Source organism: Tiliqua scincoides, chromosome 1 (assembly GCF_035046505.1).
Source record: "Tiliqua scincoides isolate rTilSci1 chromosome 1, rTilSci1.hap2, whole genome shotgun sequence".
Classification (NCBI taxonomy): domain Eukaryota; kingdom Metazoa; phylum Chordata; class Lepidosauria; order Squamata; family Scincidae; genus Tiliqua; species Tiliqua scincoides.
Genome location: NC_089821.1, coordinates 48,505,570 through 48,529,914, shown reverse-complemented (window position 1 = coordinate 48,529,914; position 24,345 = coordinate 48,505,570). Strand labels below are relative to the sequence as shown.

The 24,345-nt window shown below is 41.4% G+C and overlaps 1 protein-coding gene across 1 annotated transcript in view; it reads right to left on the bottom strand.

The window, feature by feature from the left end:
- Positions 1 to 4,972: 4,972 nt before the first annotated feature.
- The window catches only part of SCUBE2 (signal peptide, CUB domain and EGF like domain containing 2), a 61,655-nt gene continuing 42,282 nt past the window's right edge, over positions 4,973 to 24,345 (bottom strand). Inside the window, exons 17-23 of the mRNA XM_066619274.1 lie at positions 22,437 to 22,607; positions 14,658 to 14,825; positions 13,997 to 14,158; positions 10,648 to 10,845; positions 8,575 to 8,727; positions 5,920 to 5,999; positions 4,973 to 5,125 (exon numbers count right to left, since the gene is read on the bottom strand). Of these exons, the coding sequence (XP_066475371.1) occupies positions 4,973 to 5,125; positions 5,920 to 5,999; positions 8,575 to 8,727; positions 10,648 to 10,845; positions 13,997 to 14,158; positions 14,658 to 14,825; positions 22,437 to 22,607 (1,085 nt within the window). The remainder of the gene's footprint in view (positions 5,126 to 5,919; positions 6,000 to 8,574; positions 8,728 to 10,647; positions 10,846 to 13,996; positions 14,159 to 14,657; positions 14,826 to 22,436; positions 22,608 to 24,345) is intronic.

The window sequence follows — 24,345 nt, the reverse complement described above, 5'->3', positions numbered from 1 at the left end:
ACTTTGTTCTTAGTTGAAACTAGTAGTTAGTCTTTTATGTATGCAAGATCGCAAGCAAGCATAGCCCTGTCCATTATTTATAAGAACCATCAGAATCACTGCATAATTGATTGCCATCACTTCAGGAATCCTCTGTGCAACAGGAGAGATTAAATTATTGCATGAGGACCTGTTCTGCACTTGTGGTTGGTCAAACTATTGTCCAGTTGACAGCCACTTTCCACGGGAAGGGAAAAAAAAAAGGTGTGGTCTACCCAATTTTTTATTCCAAACATAATCTCTCAAATGACGCAGCTTGCCAAATTTAGTACCGACTGACTGAATTGCTTGATGGGATGTTCCATGAAATTTTGCTATCTACACTCAACAGCACCTCGCCTTCATTGGGTTATCATCTGGACTTTTTTGTGCAACTGGTTTCCAAACTTGCAACCAGCATTTTCTAGGCTGCAAACGTGGGCATCCTTGGAAGCAAGTTCCACTGAAAATGAAGAAACACATTGACAAGGCCATGCACGTATCCAGTTGTCACCTACTGCAGGACATGGCTAGTAGGGAACGTTCACTTGCCATCTACAGCTCTGGCCTCGGGCCTTGCAAATGCACTGTCAATGATCTATAGTCCATCCCGGAAGGTGGCAGCTATCTCATAACAGGCCCTAGTGGCAGAACTGTTTTGCTTGCAGACAACATCCACTTCTGCCAATCTAAGGCAGCTGCTTACCAGAAACATGGGCAGCCCAACAGAGGTGTAAACCATGGGTGGGAAACATCTGGAGACTGAAAGGATCAATATATAGAACACTATTGTAAAAACCCTTATTGAGTCTAGGATAGCCTGCCTATGTAGACCACCCTGAGTAATATCTGATGAGAAATCTGAGGAAGGCGGTATACAAATACAGAAACAAACCCAGGAATGAACCCCTACAACAAATAGGGAAATGATGGGGTGGGGAGGAGGTGGATCAGGTCAGGTTTGAGCAGTACTGCTGTCTGTTGAATCCTCACCACCTTCCCAGGCTTGATCTGCTTTCCTGGGTCTACACAGACTTGTGCCAAGCGATATTGCTAGCACAGGTCTGAGTAGACCCACGGATGGCTTCCTTGGAGCAAGGGAAAAAATGTTCCCTGGCTCCAAGGAGGCATGCAGTGGCCAAAATTTCCCACAGGATGCAGTGGGTGCCATGTTGGTGCTGCTGCATCACCACACAGGGAATTTGGTGGGATTGGGTTGCCCCTTCTAAAAAGGATGCCATTAGGATCTCAGTATCAACCAATCTGTTAAAAAAATTATTTGTAGTAGTAGTAACTTTATTGTCATTGTGCTACAGCACAACGAAATTTATGCACCTTTGAGATACAAGCATAAATATATACAATTCCAACAATCACACTCTACACACACCCACACATTCTATACAACATGCATCATAACATAAAAACGGTATAACAGACCATAATGCCCAGGAGCATGGTAACAACTATATCGCTTTATTCAACGTAATTACGGCTGTGGGATAAAAACTGTTCAGGAATCATGTGGTGGTGCTCTAATAGTTCTGTATCATCTACCTGAAGGCAACAGTTCAAAGAACTTATGATGGAAGGGGTCTCTCAGAATACTATGTGACTTCTGCAGACAGCGATGTGTATAGATGTCCTCCAAAGCTGGTAGATGAAGGTTGATGATGTGCTGCATGATCTTAATAATCCTCTGCAGAGCTCTTTTGTCCCCTGCAGAGCAATTTCCGTAGCACACCAAGATATCATAGGTTAGGGCACTCTCAATGATGCAACGATAGTAAGACACAAGCAGCTGCTGTGACAAATTTAACCTCCCAAGCTTCCTCAGAAAATATAACTGCTTTTGTGCCTTTTTAATCAACATGCTGGTGTTAATAGTCCATCATTGACCTGTTTTCTTAGCCTAGTGCAGATGTACTCTTTCTGTTTCAACCAACTCGTATCTTGCAACCTAGACTTTTCCAGCCTACACAACAGGAATTCAGAGTAATTGAGGGTGACCTGCCTCATGGCTATAATAATTTTAATTTAGAAATTTCACCCATTTCTCTTGTGTATTTTTGAAAGATTTGTCCTTCATTTGTGCCAACTTGCTGACCATTTTCAGTTCTCATTCTTATGGCTTTTCTGGTCTGGTTGTGGAGAAAATGTATTCAAAATACATACTTGTTCACAGCTAAATTTCTTACTTCAAAGATAAAGAAGGAACAGTTGCTGCTGAATCTACATTTTCCATGCCGGAAGCAACTCTCCCTGTTAGGGCTTTCCTCTACCCCCACTTTCATTATCCTGAGATTTACCAGGCACCTTGATTAAAACCAGTTTAATTTAAAACTATTGGCTATGTGTGCATATAGCAAATGACTGGCAAATAGTATTTACAGCAGATCTGAGGAAAAAGACTCATCAAGTTCTAACTTAACATGTATTACAACAAGAAATAAACAAAGCACGCATACACACACACACACACAACGTCATTCATATACTTTTGAATTCCGCTCCTTATTAAACAGATCCCAGGATGATCAGCATTAGGAATGGTTCTTTTTATTAAATTAGTACTACATACTGCCCTCTTGTGGACAATAATTATAACTTTTTTTCTGCATGACAATGCGGAGAAATGTTCAGTGTAGCCATCTCCATGATTTGCTATTTTACTACATGCAGAGAGCTTTTAACACAGGGGGAAATTCAAAAATAGGATTCCCTGCCTGAAGTGGGTATCGTCCACGAATCTACTGCCTTATTTTGTGCAACACAGAGAAGAACCGCTACAATTCATGTTGTACATGATTCAGACTAAGATCAGCCATCCAAAGGAACTCTAGTATCAACTCCCTGTGAGCATACTTGTTGAAGCAAGTGAGGAATAGGGGAGAGAGCAAAAGGGGAAACTCACTCACTCTTCATCTTATGCTGTGGATGGTATTTTGTGGGTTCTCACTACTAATTATATTGCATTCCAGGGAAACTTTCTGAGGACTTGGCTCTGTTCCCTCAATCAAACAGAGGCAACACCATATTCATTCCTACCAAAAGTTATTCTCTGTAGAGATATGGTAGCTACAACAATCTCAAGATTTCAAGCTTACTATCAAGTGCGGTTCATTTTGTTTTCTAATAAAAGAATGCATAAATAGCATGTCTGTATTGCACATACATCAAAGAATAGCCATGATGGACAGATGTCACCAACATGAGTAGCTGGAGGAAAGGACCACAATTCTCCCTGTTCCAGTTGCAGTGCCATTTGTAAGTGACAAATCTCATTGCAGCCACCACTATTTTATGTAGTGTAGTGGATTTACTAATGGATGCTATGTTTGGAGGCAACACTACACCCACCAACTGCATCCATCTGACCAGTCTGACTGCATCTGTCTGATTGGTCATCAGCTGCAGCTGTGGCTGCAGGTTAGGCACAAAACATGAATGATGGACACAAGTACTGCATGTTCATTCCAGACATATCCAATGGCAATGCAACAAACCTCAGCTGCTGCACTGAGAGTTCCTGCAGGCTGCTGGACTAGCACAATATTGCCATTTTTAGAAACCAAACTTTACAACCTTGCTAATAATAGACTGAATTTTGAAATTTTAAAAAAATGTACAAGTGTTAACTCAATGCAAAATCATGTTTATATATTTCTAAAGCCCTAGAAAGTTAGTACTGAAATTGTATGTTGCAGTACATGCCACCAAGACTATGGGATGATAACAGAGAGGTAATAATACAATTGCATCTATGCAGAAGGAGCCAACAGGGTGTCGTAGCAGGAAGGAGGAACAAGCCATGCTTCATCACAATCAGACAAGTTACAATCCTGAGGATGTGCTGATGATAAGAACTGCAGGCCTCAGAACACATAGAAACACTGTCGTGCGTGGAGGAAGAGGAGGAGGAAAAGCCAGCAAGGCAAGGAGTCACCACCTGCTGTTGCCTTTTTAAGCTAAACTGTACCGATCACCCTCACAGAGAAAGGTCAACTGCTGGTGGTGGTGAAGTCATAGAGGCATACCTGTCCTTTATTTTTGTATTCTAGTAACATGCAGAAAAAATACTGTTAAGTTGCTTTGGACATCTGCTGATGAGGAGAGGAAAGATGAGATATTTAACATTTTAAAATAAATATGCTAAACTTGGTAAAGACAAACCAACAGCAAAACAGTATTTTCAGCAACAAACCACCTCCCTGGGGTCTAAGGTGAGATTCAACTTTTAGATTATTCCATTGTGTTACGCTAATATATCTAGTATTATATACACTAATTGCTTGGTCTCATTACATTTTGTGAAGCTTCTAGAACAGTTGGCGTGATCTGGTACCTCCAATGGTGTAAACAGAGTTTTCCAAGATGATGGCAGAACTACTTTCAGCTGCTACCACTGTGGAAAGTTCAAAGATTTCCTATACAACACTTGCACATGAGCACAGCCCATGTGTTATGGGCCCTGCACACTCTTTAGACAATTATGTGAGGCATGTTATCATGTATGAACTTTAGGACAATGTGATGTCCTAAAGTGGAGATCAAACTCATTGAACTGACTACACAAAATCCTTTAAGTTCATATTTCCAGAGTCAAAGAATTTGTGTTATAAATGCTTACTGATCCTCTTAACAGTAATGAGTTTGTTAGTTTTAATATTGCATCTAATACTAAATTTAAATACACACACACACACACACACACACACACACACACACACAGAGAGAGAGAGAGAGAGAGATGTTTAGCTTTAAAGGTACTCATGCAGCAGATCATGTGATAACTGAAAGAAAACATGTGAAAATGAAATAATTATATTTTTAATTAAAAAAATGTACACACTGTATACAATTGACTGGTCAGCTTCCTGAAGGTTTCCCTATCATACAGAACATGTCAATCTCCTGCTGTACAGTTGAAACATTTTCAAAACATAAATCTCCATTATTTATAAGGCCTCAAAAATCTGGAGACTTTACTGCGCAACAACCGAATAAAGGATCTTGGAAACATCTCCCTGGATTCTTGTGCTGTGTATTTGAAGTAGTTCTGTGGATGTGCCAAGACATCAAACAATGCCTTTATCAGCTTCTTATCCTGAAAGAGTAAGGCAGTTTTAATAAGCAGTTTGAACAAATCCATGTTGCAAAAGCAAACTGCTCCGTATAATTCCTATGACATACTGAGGTTAAAGAAGGTCATGGGAGGGCAATTAATAAGGTTGTGCTCCGCATTAGCACTTCTGTACAGAGGGCTACCTACAGAAATTCAGACCTTAGTCAAGCCTCAGACCAAGTTACACATATATGACATCATGCCATTGCTATAATCGCTCCTGTGTTTCTAGGAATATAGAAAGAAAAAATAAATCTGTGATTACTTGGCAATTACTAATGCTCTGTTATTGTTCTCTAACATCAGCATTTGCCTATGAAATTGCCATGTTCACTGATAAGTCTGCTCTACCATCAAGCGGAATAAGCAGATTTTGGGCAACGCTACTGAGTGCAATATTGCCAGTTACTTAATATATGATATTTTACTATAGAGAGGGGCTTCAGGTATGTATCTATTTATTTGATTTATATTCCGCCTTTCTCCCTGAAGGACACCCAAGGCGGCATAAGGTATAAGCATAGCTTCAGCCAGCTTTGCTCCCACCTGTTGATCAGCACTGGCGCCAGGGCAGTTGCAGAAGCAACAGTAGGTACCCAAGTATTGCTCTAGACTTATGTCGAAAGAGACATATGCCTCCTGATTCTTCCTAATTTTGCCTCCTCTTTCCCATAAGAATTAAAAGTTGCACCACATAATAGGTTTTGAAGAAGTGCATGAGCTACTTATTTTCCATGAGCAATAGTATTATTTCAGGTGTAATTGAGGAAATTTACCTTAAGGATCTCTTGATGATTTTCTGAGGCATACAGTCTGCCATCTCGGACTATGTCTTCAATGAGTTCCTGATAATCCTCTGTTGGGGGACACACAATAAATGTATTCGCTTTGCTGACTGTTGCAGAACAACAAACATCTCCTTTAATTACATCAGCAACACATGCACACCCTCTTTGAAGGGTAGAGTGTGTTTATTCATGGACCATCCCAACTATGCTTGGTTCTCAGATTAGTAAAGTATTCCAAAGAAGAATATTTATTAAGAGGAAAAATAAAAATGTTCCATACTGAACTGTTTATCCTAAACCTGTCCAAGACAGGCATCATAAGCAGTCTCCAAAAATTTTATAAACTCTCTCTAGGTGGCATATTTCAACACATTGCTTTGCCAGAGAAATCCACTCATAATGTAAAAATATCCCATATCAAGCACTTGCTTCCCCTCCCCCACAACTTCTGTGTATAAATACGCAAAACCACTGTTTAACAGCATCTGTTATTTTTGTACCGAATGTATGATCCAGTTTCCACAGCTGTGTTTTCATTATGGGAATCAGAGTAAGATCAGCCTGAAGAAATTAGAACAAATTCTGTCTCCATTAAAGAGATCAGATAATTGCCACTAATTGCAACAAAGCGAGATTTAGCCCTTTCAGAGTAATGCAGATTTCAGGTATTTGGAATCAATCATGCCTGAACTAGATCTGTTTGCTGCTTGATATGATTGCCTCAAGATAACTCTTGTCTAGCCTGGGATAACTGCCAAAGAGATCGCATGAGGGACCTGCAGCTGCCAGTTTCTTGGGGGATCAATTGCCTCTGCTGGAAGCACTCATTAGTTCCAAACTCAGCTTCAAAGCAGAAAGTATGAAACTATTTGTACATTACAAGAAGAAGCATTTCTTGGGATAAGACAGTAATGTGGGATGGTTTTGCTTAAAGCAACGTTTCAAAATTTCCAAGCACTTCAATTCAGCAACTTACAGGTATTCAGGCCCTGGGTTATCTCAAAGAATCCCTAAGTCAGAGGTTTCCAAAAATACAAATGCATTGTATTGCAATGCGTGCACAGGGGTGTTGTGGACTACTCACTGGCTGGCAGCGAGACCGCAGCGCAATGCCAAAGACAGTGCTGCAGAGGCTCAGCTTAGCAAGCAGGCTCCATGCACAAGGTTTACACTGCTGGAAGGACCTATCTGCCCTCCTGCCTGGAGCCTCTTACCACTGTTTTCACGGTTGCTCTGTAGCCTTCAACCCAGAAGTAACTGGCAATAATGTCATTGTGTCACATGTCATCACCACTTACTTCTGGATTCCGAGTGCTGCATCTGCAGTACAGAGGGTGTCAGAAGGGTGTACAGAGTTTGTGCTGCCCTAGGGCACTCCAAAGTGTTTACACGTGCCATTTGTGTAAAAATGTGCTTGGAATACAATGTTTGATAGGCACTGAGAGAACTTTACTCAAATCAGACATTCTTCCCCCCTCCTCCAACACCTTCACTTTATACCTCAAAAGGTGCATTACTCCACACAGAACAAAAAACTCACTATGTTTTCTAAGGAGCCTCCCACCAATTAGATTCTCTTTTCTCTTTTAATGAAAGAAAAACCACCTTTATTCTAACTGCAAGGTACACTGTTGAAACTGATGTCATTTTGTAGTCAGGCAACCTCCTCCATATGCTCTGTTCTCAAGGCAAAATTCAACCAGGCATTTAGCTTCCATCTGCTCAGGCTAGTGCATCTTACATTCCAAGCTATCATCCTTGCTATTCTCCCACTTGGGTTAAACACACCAGCTCTCAAGGACTGAAGACTCTATACAGTCAACAATTCACATCAGGTAAAACTGCCCTGGCACCAGAATGCTTGATAAAGTTTTCCCACATGCATACATTCAAACCTTAGTTTCACCAGGAAATTTATGTTGCAAGCTTTATCAAATGTTTTGAATTCTATGTACAGGTTGAGTCTCATTATTTGTGAGAGTTCCGTTCCCAGAACTAATGTGGATGGCAAAAAACACACTAAAACAAATCAATTTAAAAAACAAAGTCCCTTTGCTCCCAATTGGTCTCTCTCCAGGTATTTAGGCTTCACTAGGAGGCAGCAATCCCTCCCTTCACCAGCAGCCCCAGCAAGGGGGAAAGAAAGGGTGATAATCACTGCCATTTAGCCTTTTTTCATGTGATCAGGGGGAAGGGAGGGGTTTGCCTTGTGCCTGGAGAGAAAATGATAGATGGATTGTCAGCTGGCTACCCTCTCTTGCTTTAATGAAGCTATTGTTAAAGGACTGTTTTCCTTTAAAGGGTACTTCTCATCACTGCGAGATAGAAAAATCCTGTAGTCACTTGCACGACTGTTTCCCTGCAACAGTAAAAAGCAGTTTTTTAAACTGTGATTTTAAAGGGATTCGTTTTTTCACCTTCTCCAGGGATCAGCACATTCCTTCTCATTTGCAGGGGCCATTCGTGTTGAGTCAAATCCATGTATAAAAAATCTGTGTATAACAAGGTTGGACCTGTACCTATACAAATGTTGAGGTGCCCTATGTGTTTGGGATGGGGGTGGGTTGGGTGGCAGCCCACAAAAAGAAAAATACACTCACATACTGAAATGCCCATGCTTGTGTTTCACCAATAGCTGCTTACCATCATACGTTACATAAAGGACCTGGAATCCTTTAGCACTATTTCCTTCGTTTGATCTGAACTGGATCCACAGCTTTTTAGACCTGGAAGTGAATGCTATAGGGCGCTCGTAGGTTTGGCAGGTTTCATATGTGGTCACAGAATTGGAGGAAGCTTCCAAACAAAATGTACAAGAGGCAGATATCAGACACTATTAACTGAGGGCTTTTCTTTTTGAACAATAAAACAGCTTCCTTCTTCTCTTCTCCCCTACAGAACTACAGTCATGCAACATAACTTCCCTTGAAGATGATGCTCTGCTTCTTCCATGCACTCCATTGCTGGGGTCTGTCCAAAAGGCAAAAAATGGCTCCTTGATGGCTGCCTATCACCAACATGTACTCTTATTGCATCCAGATGCTTTGAATGTATTGTGAGATCACATCCGTGGTTTCTAAGCAACTGGCAAGTTCTTTCCCCCACCCTCACTCCATACCAGGAAGGGTCACTCCAGTGTGCTGACACAGAAAGAGCCATCATTTAAGACATGTTTCAGGAAAGATGCTCAACCACATGCTTGTAGTGGAGCATGAGAGGTTGTCCAGTGTTTCCCTGGTCCTATCAGTGGTCCATAATTTTGACCAGAGTTTGGACTACAAAAATAAGTAAACAAAAATATAATGTAAAACATCCCACATATTTCTGCCCCAAAATTGCTCTTTTACTTCTTATGTGAAAATACATAAATAAATTTGTGAAGTCAAATTGTACTCTCAGTTTTCAAGGTTCCATTCCCACCTAACAAGTAAAATGTGAAGGAAGGCTTCAGATAAACAAAACATCTTTGAAGACATAAGATCCTTCCTCCAAATGTCTCAGATAAAAAGATGAGCTAATCAGGTGAGCAACACCCTTCTGCTCCACTAAGCAGTCTCTCCTTGATGTACTCAGGCGCACATCTCATGTAGGCTTCCTATGACCTCATTCTGATTTGTATTTTTACAGTTTCATTACATAGTAAGAGTTAATTTTTTGGCTCCACTGAAAGCACTGCTAAAATACATTTCAAGATTTAACACCAAAGACCCAATTTGGCTTCATAAACATGGTGACATAAATGACATAAATATCTATTGCCTGGGAACTGGGCAAAGCCATCAACCCAAGAAAATGAATGGCTGCATCAGCAAGAACAGGAACACATACAGCAAGCAGGGATGCAAGCAGTAATGATATTTGATCATTTCCAAACTCATTTGATTCAGCTCGAATATGTTCTATATTCCAATAAACTGTTTACTAGCAGATGAGTCTTTTATTTCCTATATTTTACTTAGGAACAACTCCCTTGTACAGAGGGTTCCACGGATCTCGTATCCACAGATGTGATCCCGCCCCCTCTGCACACCCATTGGCTTATTTAAAGACATACCCAGCCAAAAGTCCTGCTGAAACCAGGTTGTTATAAGCTTACAAGTTCATAGTGGTCTTCAGGCTGTGTGCTGGCAGCCTGGTCACTTTAAAAAACTACAGCAAGGAAGCAGAACTTAACTGACCACTAGCTGCCCTCTTCTTCGACCTGTACCCCTTTGAAAGCATTACAAAGGCACTTCTGGTTTTTTACGAAAAACTATAAGTGCCTTTCTAACGCCTTTTGGAGGTCTCAGAACACCCTCTGGATGCGAACCAGATTAAAGTTCCAGTCATGTTCCAGCATATGGGTGCCATGACTCACACATTTGTTTATCTGTGGGTTTTGGCATCCGCAGGGGTATCACTAGGTCATTTGCCCTCTGATTCCACTAAGCCAGCTGACAAATTGGTATGCCAGAGGAAAATGAGGGGATGGTAAAAAGATTTCCTTTTCCTACTTCCTCCTTATTATGGGTCCCCACTAGTAGTAGTAGTAGTAGTTTTAATTTCCCCATAAGAGCTAGAACAGTTGTCAGAACTGATGTTATAGGAAGCTTGTTATGCTACATTTTAGAGCAAGATTTCAGGCAACTGGTTTTGGCTCATGCAGAACATACAGACTAATCAAAGATTTATGTACCTAAAACAGAAATCCAAACACACACTCTATTTTTAACTTACAACTTTTTCTCATCACCAGGTAGTCTCCACATTCATCTTCTATTGGCAAAAATATTTCTGGAACCACAATCAGAATACGGCGTTTGGGAGGTGGATTTATAGTCCACGTACATTCTGTGTTTGCAGGATAATTTCCAGGAAAATTTGGGGATTCAATGTATCCAGTAAATTCTCCAAGCTCGCCACCACAGTGCCTATCTGAAAAAAGAAATCCGTCAGGGCAAAAGGGACAGAACTATTTATTGTTTAAAAATTTTAAGTTGCCCTTCCACCACACAATGCAATGAAAACCCAGACACTATAGCTTTGGCCATAATCTATAAATAGGCAAGTATCTTCAGTCCAAAGCCATACCATATTAATGCGTAGTTGCTCAAAATGATGACGCAGAATCCATGTACAGGACAGGTCTGCCTTGAAACTGAATGGTAACTAACAGGGTAACAATGCCTCAAATAAATAAAGGTTTTCAAAAGGGTGGCCAAAATTCAGAAGTGGTCACAACCCCACCTGAGGTGGGTGATGGAAGCGCTGCCATCATCAGGTTGTCCAGGCCTGAACCTCAACCCAAAATGAACAGTAGCCAGGCTTCCAAATCCCTGATGAGTGAAATCCTGGAGACTGGCTTTGAAGGGGTTGCTTAGGTCAAACAATCAATCTTCTGTGCATCCGCCACATCTCCTACCCACTCACTTGCTCTCTCTTGCCATGGCACTCCCCCTGCTAAATGCCTTGCCTCTGTTCTCTCTCCCTCTGCCTTTCAAAATTAGAATGCACATTGTTACCATGCCACTCTCTGCCACTTCTCTCCTTCCCCCTTGCCTGGAAGAAAAGAGGGGGAAGAACCTCAAAATAGCAGCTCATGCTGATTGGCCACCCCAAGGTGGGAAAGGAAGTGGCCACTCATTTCCCCACTGGACTCTTGTGGGCAAGCCTCATGCTGCAGGTTGGGGGTTGAAATGGGGGCCCAGCTCTTGATGACAAGTTGAAGACCACTGTACTAACAGCAAACTCAAGTGGCTGAGTGCTAGTCAGAGTGCAAGTAAAACAAGGTCACAGTTTCTCTGTACTAGGGAACTATCTAACAGCCTATCCACACTTTCCTGGGAGTAAGCCCTATTGATTCTGATGGGACTTACGTCTGAGTAGACATGCATAGGATTGAGATGTATGTATGCAGAAGCATATACATTTGAAAATTAAAGGAAAAAGTAAAGATAAAGAAACAAAACAAACAACCTGGCTCAGACGCAGTATAATCAGTGGATTCAATGAAACATGAGGTGACAGTGTCAAAACCACTATCAGCAGAATATGGGCAGTGGGAGAAACCTGGCTTCCTTAAGCCAGCTAGAAGTGAGCAATTTAGGATGGGGAAGAACCAACATTTTGTTGCAGGTTCCCCCTGTGTTCCTCATTTAGAAAAAAAAATAATGGAGGAATGTTGAAACCCACCGTCTTAGCCACATAGCAGAGCAATTCCTAGCAATATGACCTGGCAGTATTCATATGATTAATCTTCTATTGTCAGTTCTATTTACTATATAATGAAGTAGTAATTCCTAACACTCTTTGCTCCAGAAGTCAATTACCCAGTATGATGGAGATTTGGTTATGTTCTTCTACACATGTTGTGCCTACATTTTGTTCTCTGCCAGATATCGCACAGATTTTTCCTGGTAAGTGTTCCAACATGAAATTATATCACAATTGCATCCTAATGGCTCAAAGAGAGGACTAAGGAAGTTAAATATATCTAGTTAGGAAAAGATAAGAACCTTTCTTCTATAAATGATAGCAATGCCTTCCTTGTAGGTGAAATACAGGTGAAAAGGTTCTGGATTTTAATATTCCAAATAAAAGAAAAAGGGGTGGGGCAGACAAGGAGGACTGTTTTGCTCTCCAGCCTAGAAAACCAACTCTTGCCTCAAACTGCTTATCTTGGTTTATCTCTTTTGGCAACCAAGAAAACTGACCTCATAGATTCGATGCTTTAGCTAAACTAGCATACAATTTATGATATTTTCTAGTATGCCTGCAATGAAAGTTCTCTATTGTTTTCCCCAAACATTTCATGTTGTTTAAAATCATTCATTTTGTCACAGATTATTCAAAAGCTCTTGCTGGCCGTGTTCATAAACACTATTTAAAATTCAGCTATTTGAATCATATTGTTGTGGGTGATGGGCACCAGCGCTGGAAAGTCCTACATTAAATAAGAAAAAGGTACATGAAATTAGGATCAATTGTGCTCTTGTTTAGGTTGAAAAGATACCTTTGCCTACCTGTAGCCTCCTCATCTTGTCTAGCAGATGAGGAGAAAGATTTGCTAGTGGTGTGTGTTATTAAGTGGCCAGCGAGAACATGGTGGCACAGCATGACTGAGGGGGAGGGGAGATCAGGCAGTCAGGCAAGGAGAAAGAGTCAGAGCAAGGCACACAAAAGTATTGGAAAGTAATTTCTAGGCAGAGACAACAGAGCAGAGAAGCTGTTGACTAGCGCACCAGCAGGTACATGCAGTGAGGTGAGATGGGGGGCATACCCACCCACTGTAGTATTCAGAAAAGAGCTGCAGTAGAAATCAGACCCCACGAAGAGCTGGGAAGTGGGTGAAGCACATGCACAAAAACAGGGGAGGCTGTGGCTCTTTTCTGTGGACTATGACGGGTCTGCCTCCTCTCACCACATGTCCCCAACCACCAGCAACCTCTTCCTGCATCCTTTAAGAGGGGTGGTGGGACAAAGGAAGTCAAGTTAGGCAAGCCTGCATCCCAAGACAGAATAATTACTGCCCCATGGAGCCTGGTGCAATATAGTAGTCAAAGTGTGAGAATGGATGATGAGCAGCCTTGGGCCAGGGGCTGTTTTCTTATCTACTACAGGTATCCCCCACTTTCTGATGGTTTGTTTTTTGATTATCTGCTCTTTCAACACATTTCAATTATATCCAGAAATGGTTCATTCAACTCTTGCTTCACTCTTTCAACCTCTTTCTGCTGTTCTAAAGGTTAAAATTGCCCTCCCCCATGTTGATTTGCATATGATTCAAACTGTGTGAGACAGAGAGAGAATGCACACCAACTTTAGCTCTGGGTCTATTTCCATTCCTGAAGGCATTAATGAGAATCCATTTGCAAAAATCTTTGTGTGATAGCAGGAATTTGCAAGATAAAGAAGGCATTTGCAATTTGCTAGCTAAAAAAGTATTGGAAGCAACATTTGTAAACGAGAAAAAACGACTGGGTTTGACTTTGCAACTGGTTTTCCACTTTTCACCACAGCCCTAGTCCCTAACCTGTCAAATGAGCGGCAGAAGCCTATATGTAATGCAGCAGCTATCTGCATTTACCTTTACACTGTGTTATATTTGTAGATCCATCATAGTCGGTGGTCGTATTTCCAGGGCATGAAATGCAGTAATTTTGTCCAAACTCAGGCTGGTATGTTCCAAGTGGGCAACGTATGCATCGATGCGTTGAAGTGTTGTAGAAGTGACCAGGTGAACACTGCACTGTAGACATGAGTAAGCAAGCAGCATGGTGTCATAGCTTTGTTGCATACAAATTACAGATATTTTGTCATATACATCGCCATGTAGAATGAATTAGAATGTGGGTGTCCACTATGCAGCAGAGTTTTTCAATGCATACAAATGTGGCAAAATACACCCAATGAGCATTCATGACACAAGATTAAGCATATATGAGGTTAATGTGGAGCTTTGCATAGGAAAGTGATATCCATAACAGCATGGACAAGTGGCCCTGAGCATTAAGCCATCTCAAACTCATTCTCTTCCATTTATTCCTTGCCCCACAGTTATGATAGTTTAGTCCTCTTGCTCTGTAGTATAACCAGGAAGTATGGAACAGCTCATCCCAAGGATACTGAAACTTCAACTTTTAAAATCTTGCAGACGAAAGGAGGGACAAATTAAAATGTGACACTAACACAAGTGTGACTGCATCTATTTTTTTGTGCACATTCACCTAGGAGCTCTAAATTCTTACCTTTAGTCTCACAATCCTGAAACACTGTTGCATGGGGAAGTTTTGTCATAAGGCCTCCTCCACAAGTAAAACAAGATGTCCGACCTCGTTCAGGCTGGTATGTTCCAGAAGGACATGGAAGACAGGGCCTGAATCCATCAGATGAATATTCACCAGGCAAGCACTGTTCTGGGGAAAATGTGCAGATATTAGTAAAAGTCACAAACTTTAGTAACCCTTTATAAATATATCTATTTACATATTTATGATTCAGCTGGAGGAAAGTCCTGTCAACAACAACAAAAAAAAAAAATATTGAACAGTATGAACACCTGAAGTAAATACAGCTCAAAATGACAATATGACAATGGCAGGAACAATTTTCAGTACTGTGGATGTCTGTAAAGTTTCAAATTCTATATTTTACCCATAAATAGATTTCAGTCCTTTCAAAATTTGTTGCATCCAAGATTGGTAGCAGTACAACAGAAAATAATAAAAACTTGCATCCCCTTTCCTGTGTTTTCTGATCACTTACATGTGCCCGGCACTGAGAAAAATCCTCATGCCTGAAGTTAGAAAACAGTAGCTATCATTCTAGCATGTTCCAAATTCCCAGCTCTCTCATATTTCTTTTCATAGCAAAGAGACGGCACCCATGGTCACCTCTCACTTTGCCACCCCGACATGGAAGTAACTGTGGTGACATCATCACATCACCGCAATCACTTCTGAAACCGCGCCAGGAGTTGAAGCCTCTCCTGGCATGATTCCGTGCTGCATCTTTATTCTCCTTGAAGGAGAGGAAGGGGGCAGCTCAGGGCAGCACAGAATCAAGTCAGGAATGGCATCCACTCCTGGCAGGATGCCACTCTCTCTTTCCTCTCCTCTGTGGAGACAAAAAATGTCGCCCAGAGTGGCGCAGAATTGCCACTCTGGGTTGCATCTTTCCTCTCCTCCTATAAAGGAAGAGAGGAAGAGGGCAATGTAGAGCAGTACGGAATTGTGCCTGGATAGGCTGTAACTCACAGACACTCTAGGCTCGATTCTGGGCCACTCCCTCCTTCATTAGGAGGAGGACTTTTTTTGTTTTGTTTTTGGGTTTTTTTTTAAGGGAAAGGAAAAGAAAAGATAAAAACCAGGTGGGGGAGACCCAGGCTGGAGGCGCTGCCCCTATAGGCATGGCACTTGAGTCATTTGGCCTCCTTATCACCTAGGTATGCCATTGTCATAGAGTACTAATCAAATGAATCAAATGTATATGATGCTTTGTTACTGCAAAAGCCAAATCTAACCACCTTGTTTCACTCTTATTCATTTCACACATTTCAAAATTGTCCCTCAATGGTCCACAGATGGAGTTTCATGACAGTTGAAACATCTTCTTTTAGAGTCTATAAAACAAGTTTCTGAACTGATATGGCAGTTCAGAAAAGTTTTAGAAACCAAATTCAATTCAATCCACCATGATCACTGCACCCATGCACAAAGGGATATCCTCTGGAAGGGCAGAACAGAACCCTTCTGGTGTAATGCATCTGCTTAAGACACCGAACCAGGCCGTTTGAGGAAAAGAAAGCTTGTGTGCATCTTCCATTCAACCCAACCTCCCTGCTCAGGCAAAAAACAAATTCTCCTTTACAGTCTAGTAAGTGCCCATGTTGAGGAGGAAGGGGGGAAAAACTGAGCTCGATATGCTGTGCAAGGAATCCCTCTGTGCACAAGCATCTCATCCACTGTGGAATGGATTGTCTGAATGGATTTGTTATTGTGCAATCCACCAAGTACAGCTGCTGATCATCTTTCATTTACTTCAACAGGCCTCATGTGACAATCTCACTCAACTGATGCAATGCAGCATCTGTTTTGAGAACCAAAACTGAGCAGCGCACTGGTACAATTTTGACACAAACTGAGATGCAGTCCAAGCCTTCAAAGGCTAACAACGTAGAAATAATTGTCCAGCTCTTATCACTTGGGCCTTAAATATCATCTGCTCTGAACTGCTTTGGTGTGCATATATTATAGACACAGAGCTAACCTACTGGAACTGACTGCGTACATATATCTGTTCTCTGATGATTCTTTATATAAATCTCCTAGTAATCTGTCTTCTAAATTTGCGGCAAACTGATTGCAATGACAGGCCAAGTGATTAAACTGTTCTGCAAGACATGGGATTATGGCTGCAGCTGTTTGGCTATGCTGTGAAGTTATGTCCTTTTAAAGAGCTGTTAAAAGTGTTAGTTTTGGTTTACAGCTCCAATAAATCACTTTACTGAATAGCTGTTTTTGTTAGGGGGGTTAAATTGGCCTTGGCTTCATTACAGGTTATTTAAGTTAGCAGCTAACAGGGCATTAACTAGTCATGATCAGGGATGAGGAATTTTGTTTACAGCTAATGAACTAGGTTTAATAGGGAGTGCTGTCTTGGCTTATGAATAAAGAAACAGTATGGAGCTGTATACAATACAGGACATTACTGCAGCAAAGAGAGAAAGAAAATAGCAACCTAAGCACTGATAAAAAGTGAGTGTGTGTGGCAATCTAGCATGTCCAAGAGCAAGGAAGAAAGTTAGGCTAGAGCTTAATTTTCTGTTTTACCAATATATTATAAAACTTATATAAGCATAAAAAACAAAGTACAATCAAAACACAGAAATTATCATCATTATCTTAGTTATTCACATATTTAACACTGAAACCATTTTCTTTGCCTATGATCTATCCAAAAAAGGATGCCATTTTATTTATAAGGCATGTGTAGAAATTCTGGCCTGTCTTAATGTAATAAGTAGAGGTGTGATTTTTAGGAGATAACGAAATAAACACACATAACAACGCTTTCTGCACTTCTCACTCTTGTAAAAAAAAAATCTGTGAAAAAATAAAAAAGAAATAATGGACTGCACTGGGTGGGGGGGTGCATGGGTAAACTGTGGGCCCAATTCTACTCAACTTTCCAGTGCCGATACAGCTGCGACAACAATGTGTGCCCTGCAATCTGTGATGGGGGAGCAGCCATGGAGGCCTCCTCAAGGTAAGGGAACACTTGTTCCCTTACCTCAAGACTGCATTGTGGCTGCATCAGCACTGCAGTGTTGGATAGGTTTGGATTCTGTGGCTGCATCTGCTGACATTAGACCATGTATATCACCTACCTAATACACTTTTAAAGCAATTATTATTTATAAAAATGTACCCTTGCAATAAAAACACATAACAACGCTTTTTGCACTTTTCCTCCTTGGGGAAAAAATGGAATCTGTGACTAAAAACATTTACAAACACCTCTAGTAAAAAGCTTTGTTAGATTCTCAGTAGCATACATGCAGAAAAAGGCAATCCATTTTTCCAAACAGTTGCCACATATTCTCATTCAGAATTATCCTTAGCTCTTCCTCCCTCCACTACTTGATATTTCATGATTTGATATACTTAATACACTACTTGATGTACATAATTGGTTGTGTCCAAAGTAGTACTTGTGCTTAAGCAGGGCAGCTCCCTGAGCTCTAACCCAGGGGTGCCCAAACCCTGGCCCGGGGGCCACTTGCGGCCCTCGGGGGCTCCCAATCCGGCCCGTGGGGAGCCCCCAGTCTCCAATGAGTCTCTAGCCCTCCGGGGACTTGCTGGAGCCCATGTTGGCCTGATGCAACTGCTCTCAGTGTGAGGACAACTGTTCGACCTCTCACCTGAACTGTGGGATGAGAGCTCCCTCCACTACTTGCTGTTTCACGTCTGTGATGTAGCAGTGGCAGTGATGGAAAGCCTGGTCTTGCTTTGTGCAAGACCTTTTATAGGCCTTGAGCTATTGCAAGACCTTCATTCATTCATGTAAGTTCCATCTCTAATACATTCATATATGTATATTTATTCAAATTTGAAATGTAAATTAATTATTTTTTCCCCAGCCCCCAACACAGTGTCAGAGAGATGATGCCAAATGCCCTCCTGCCAAAATGTTTGGACACTCCTGCTCTAACCCATGCAGAAACTGCTGCCTTCACATGGTTTTCAGCAATTGCTCCACTTGCTGCATCTCACACTATTCTTGAGAGTCTTCCAACCATCAGGGGTAGTTTCTGTTGGGGAGCTTTCCTGAGGGGAGGGGGCAAGAAAGCCAGCTTATATGCATGAGCCTACAACCCAATTCATAAACAGATCCAAACAAGATTTAATAGATCTTTGGAATTCTACTCTCTGGTCCAGATTTATTTAGAACCTGACTTGCAAAAGTTGTCAAGCTCCTCAGTTCAATACCTCTTTTAACACTGTTGATATATTTTTGGAAAACAGAGTGCTGTGATAAAAGCATTACAGGTGGTAATTATAACACTGTACTAACATAGATGCATGCACAATACTATATTCACGAGTGCATTTGGTCCAAGCCTGATGTATAACTGGCCACTGCTGCTGTCACTCCTCCTGTATGGCAGCATGGAAGATGATGGAAAGAGCTATTTTCAGGAAGATGAGCCAGGTTGTGACTAATTCTTGGGAACAGCAGAAGGACTAATCAGTGACACAGCTAAGAGATCTGGCATCGGGGACACAAAGACTTTTAACACTCCCCAGGAACCAGATGCCCGGAACACCCACCAGAGACACCTGGGACGTAGTCTGAGGCCTGCTGAGTTTCGTTTTTGCTAAAACCTACAGTGCCTTTCTAAGGCCTCTGGCGGAAGAGCATTTGCAGTTGTAAAAGCTATCCAAAACAAATGCAGCAGCAATGCAAAGCAACATTAACAGCTTACCACAGCACAATTACCTGCTTCAGTTGCTGCCAGACAACTTTTTATACTGCTCGCTGTCTTTTTAAGAGGCACTCCTGGGTTTGGAGTTAAGGAGCATGCTCAGAAGGCTCTACAAAAGACCTCTGACAAATGTAAACAAAGCTGAAAGTTGTCTACAATCACTCAAAATGTTCATCAGAGTGGTGGCGTAGCTGGAGGGGAGGCAGAGCACTCAGCCTGGCAGGGATGTGGGCGAGCGGCCCCTCCCTTTACAGCCATTCCTGGGGGGGGCAAAACGGAGCCATACGGCTCCATTCCCGCCCCACCAGGAATGGCTCCGAAGGGAGGGGCCACTCACCCACCTCCCTGCCAGGCTGAGTGCTCCACCCCCCTCCAGCTATGCCACCGCATCAGAGGCTTGATAGATCCTCCACAGCCCTGACCCCTGAGTGACCCGCAGATAAGATAAGATGTCAATGTAGGCTTGCTTTATTGGCAGAAATTTCTCGCCTTATAGGCGGAGTATCTACAGTATTTAGAGGAGCTTCCTTGCAGGCTGTTTCCTTTCTTGATGGACTTCCTGGTATTAAACAGCTGTCTCTGAGCTAGCACACCACTCTCATTGTTGCAGAATATTCTAGCCAGAATCTGGTTCTCATTGGCTGAAAGCACAGTGCAGACAGCTGTACTTTTCTGTGTCAAGCTTTGAAAGGTTATTAATTTCAACCTTTTTTATAATACTGTAAAAAAAAAAAAACAGGACTAAGGATGCTATAATGAAAGTGTTATAGGAAGCAGCTTTTAGAAGGTATTACTGTGGAATTGTCCTTCACATAAGGCCTGTATTTGGAAGAGCTATAAAGAGGTATTCTATGTACTACAGCTAACAATGGCCTGTTTCTCCACAACCCTTTTAGCATGAAGGCAATCCTTTCCCATCTAGCAAAATTCTCTATAGATCCATCAGAACTATTCGATCGCCTATATGGAGCACTTTCTAGAGGTGAAATTGCTGGATTAAAAAATGCACTGTTAAGTTTTCCAGACTTTTACAATATCCACTAACACAGCAGTTCCCAAAGTTTCTGGAGCTGCAATCCCCTCAGAATCCAGAAGTGATTTGCAGAGAAGCTACATGCATCAAGCGATGATGTCACCAGCCACTCACTTCTGGGTTTGGCAGTCATTGCAAGTCTCCAAAATACAGTTAATGAGAATATATGTTTTATCCAAAGCTATCCTGCCAGTCCAAGAGATATTAGTATGGCCCCACCTTACCACTTGCTTTCTATTTTACTGTCCAGGGGCAACTTAGTTAACACTAAGTTGCCACACCCTCACACACCTAAGCAGGATACCATTTGAATTCCAAACTCATCAGATTGCTTAAAAATAATTTTTCCTGTGTTCTAGATATTAATTTCCAATTATTTAGATATTGTTATATTTCTTTTATATCCGAATATTTTTCTATATTCTTTAAGCAAATTTCAGAAGGCTTTAAGTGACAAAGGTAGCAATCCTAACCACTTTCCTGAGAGTAAGCCCCATTGAACAAACTAGGACTTACTTCTGAGTAGACCTGGTTAGGATTGTGCCCTAATATGGATTTACAGAAGTACACACTTCACTGTTGATATAATGATATAATGATCATTTAAAATTCCTTCTCCTCCATCTTAACTTTGGGAATAGAATCCCATGTTCTTACTGTTTATATACCATTGATTCTATAGCTATGTTTAAAAAAAGGGGTGAAAAAATACAACCCTGTCTACCTTGTCTTTCCAAACTACATTTCTCCAATACAGATTTCAACACAGATTCAGCTTGCATAAAACTTTTCTATCATTCAAGAAAGCATGTCCCTTGGATCTAATGCTGTCAACACAGAGACACAACAGTTTTCTATGTACAGGGATTTTTTGGGTGGAGAGCACTCAAGCATTAAATCTTTACCTACATTCTGAAGAGGTACAGTCCCAGGAAACTGTACCACAAGAAACTTCTAAATGAGTACTTGTTCAGCTCTAGAGTCGAGAACACATTAACAAATGATTCCATTTAATTCAAGCTGATATGCCATTGTAGAGATGTGGGAAATTCAAAAACAGTTTTAAGCATGTTCTGATCAAACTCCTGCTTCTCTGACCATTCATTTTTCTGACCAGTCTTTTGCTTCTCAAGGGTAACTGTTTGTAAATACCCATTCTTAATTTTTGCTTCACTCTCAAGTACTTCTAGCACTCATGGCAAAGCAGATTCAGGGCAGATAGTGGGAAACCATGCACAAAAGCAACCATTTAAAAGCTTAAAGTGCAATGCCACTACAACACTGGGAAGCAGCTGTCTCTGGTCAATGACATAAAACTAGTTGACCCCCTGCTTCCCCAGAATGTTGGAAGGCTGTGGAGAGGCCCTGCGTTTTTACATGAAGAACATTTAGTTTTTGACCTTGCTTTCCACTTGTCTTGAGAGAAGTAAGTCAAATAGATGGGCTCTTAAGCAAGCTAGAAAGCACGTTCATGAATGAATAACAGGAACTCCCTGAACACATGCTACCACTGAGCGCAAAGTCTGCTGATACACATTCCTGGAAATTGCTGAGTAATGGCCAGCACAGCAAAACTTCCTTGGTTCCTAAGATGTTCTTAATTTTTGCTTTAATTCAACTTTCCTTTAACCTGCAACAAAAATCTAACATTAAACTGACTAATGACAAGAACAGCCTTGGGACAAGAATGACAACTGTGCTGGAAGTGCAGAACCTTATCTCTCTCTAGGCTAACATTGTGGAACAGCACTCTAGAGAAATTAGATCAGCTTGTTCCCTTGTGCTTGAGTGAGCATTAGAATATATCTATCCCTGCAACCACATGCATATTACTACCTGCTCCAATGACAGAGAAATATGAAGGGAATTCTTTTGATAATTCAGCTGACTGTTGGCCTGCTGAGGTTCCCAAAGTTGTGCCAGTGGGTGCTTTGAAAATGTAAGAATCAGGGGGAGGCAACACCACTTTTCATCTTTTTGTGGCTCTAAAGGGTGCAATATCCTTACCTCCACATTCAGCTACATTGCGAGCTCCAGCAGTTTTTTGGTTTCCAGGATTCTGAGGACTTGGACAAGGCTCACAAGTTATTTGACCTTCAGTGTCTTGGTAGGTTCCATTAGGACACAAAATGCAACCTTCTTGCTCTCCATCATAATATGTCCCAACACTACAGCTAGCTATCAGCAGAGGACAAAAAAGTCAGTCAAACCAAATCAGTGAATGTCTTCTATCAGGTGGGAGAAAATCTTCAAAGTGGAAGCATTTAGCTTTGTGAGTTTGTTTTCTCCTTACAGTTAGAGATGTATTATTTTTGCTCTGAAGCACAAGATTAATCACAACACTAGCAATCGATTAATGGCAAAATAAAAACCCATCATTCACTTAATTCAAAGCACCGCATGACCATGGATAATACCCATTATAAGACATGACGAATGTCCACCACTAGAGAGGGGATACTGGGAGGCATGGAATTTTGTTCCATTTTGATTCCCCTTGAGAATGTTTCCTCACGCTTGTTTTCAAGTTGACAGCTATAATGTATTTGGAAGACATGTTCTACCAAGTCAAAATTGTCCAGTGATCATGGGGAGAAGGCTTCCAGTTTCCCAATAGCTAGAAAGATATTCCTACCACAAAAATGCATATGGTGTTTATCTGCTCTCTATTTTTCAGAAGTTGCTGGGTAGAGAGCTGATGGATAGATGGCCCTACTTTTTGGGAAACTAAACAGTGATTGTTAAGTCTCTTCATCCTCTGCAATTGCTCAGCAATAGTACATATGTTGCATTTGCTTTGCATTCAGAAGGTCCTAAATTTAGCCACCAAAATCTCATGTTAAAGATTTCTGGTATCAGGACCAGGACAGACCTCCATCCAAAACCTTGGAAAACTGCTACTAGGCATATCAGATAATAGTGGACTAGATGGACTGACTCTCAGTACATGGCAGTATCATATATTCAATTCCATTACTCAATAGTTCAGTGAAAAATGATGATGCTCAAAAGTATATTACAGCAATATAATAAAACACACACTGAACCCCACAGGAAGCATCTTAAGGTCATATGTGTGTATGAAGTGTTCCAAATGCAATCACATCAGCCAGGCACTACCTATTGACTTCAGTACAAGAGTTAAAGTACACACTTAAAGTGCAATCCCATTGGCATTTACTTAGGGGTAAATACCACTTAACTCTGTGGAACTTATTTCCAAATAAATACAGTATACACAGAATTGGCTGGCAATTCTGTCCCAACAAAGTCAGTGGGACTTAAAAGTTCTCTACGTAGATTGTTGCCTATCTTTATCACTGCAACCACAACTGCTTGGTCTTTTGCACACTGACTACAAAACTGAAAAAAATTTTAAAACACACACACACACACACACTGCTCATATACAGAATTTAGTTGGGAAACAGCTTTAGCTGTGGGCTTTCGCGCTATTGCAAATAGCTCCCATCACTGATCAGAGGTATTTACAGCAGCAGGGAGGCCTGTAGTGGGGGCTTCGAGCTTCCCGCACCCTGCCAGAGGCCAGTGCAACCCCTCAGGTAAGTAAACAAGTTCCCTGCTCCTGGCAGCAGTGCAATTGCAGTGCTGTCAGGGCACTTATTTCTGGGCCACTTCCCTTAAGGGGGAGTGGCCCCTCTTCTGGTTCCCCTGGTGGGTCATGACCCACCAGTTTGGTGGAACTACTGCTATAGATATTTTCAAAGATACTCCTGCCCATCTCCTCATTCAGCTGTACTGTCCCTTAAGTACAGCCCATTAGACTGGATATGCTACAAATGACCCATTTTTTTTCAGAAATATTTCAGATCAACACTTGCTTGTAGAAAGATATGCTTTATATTATAAACAGTTTCCCCTAAAATCAATGGTTATGTGAGCATGTACTGTTTTA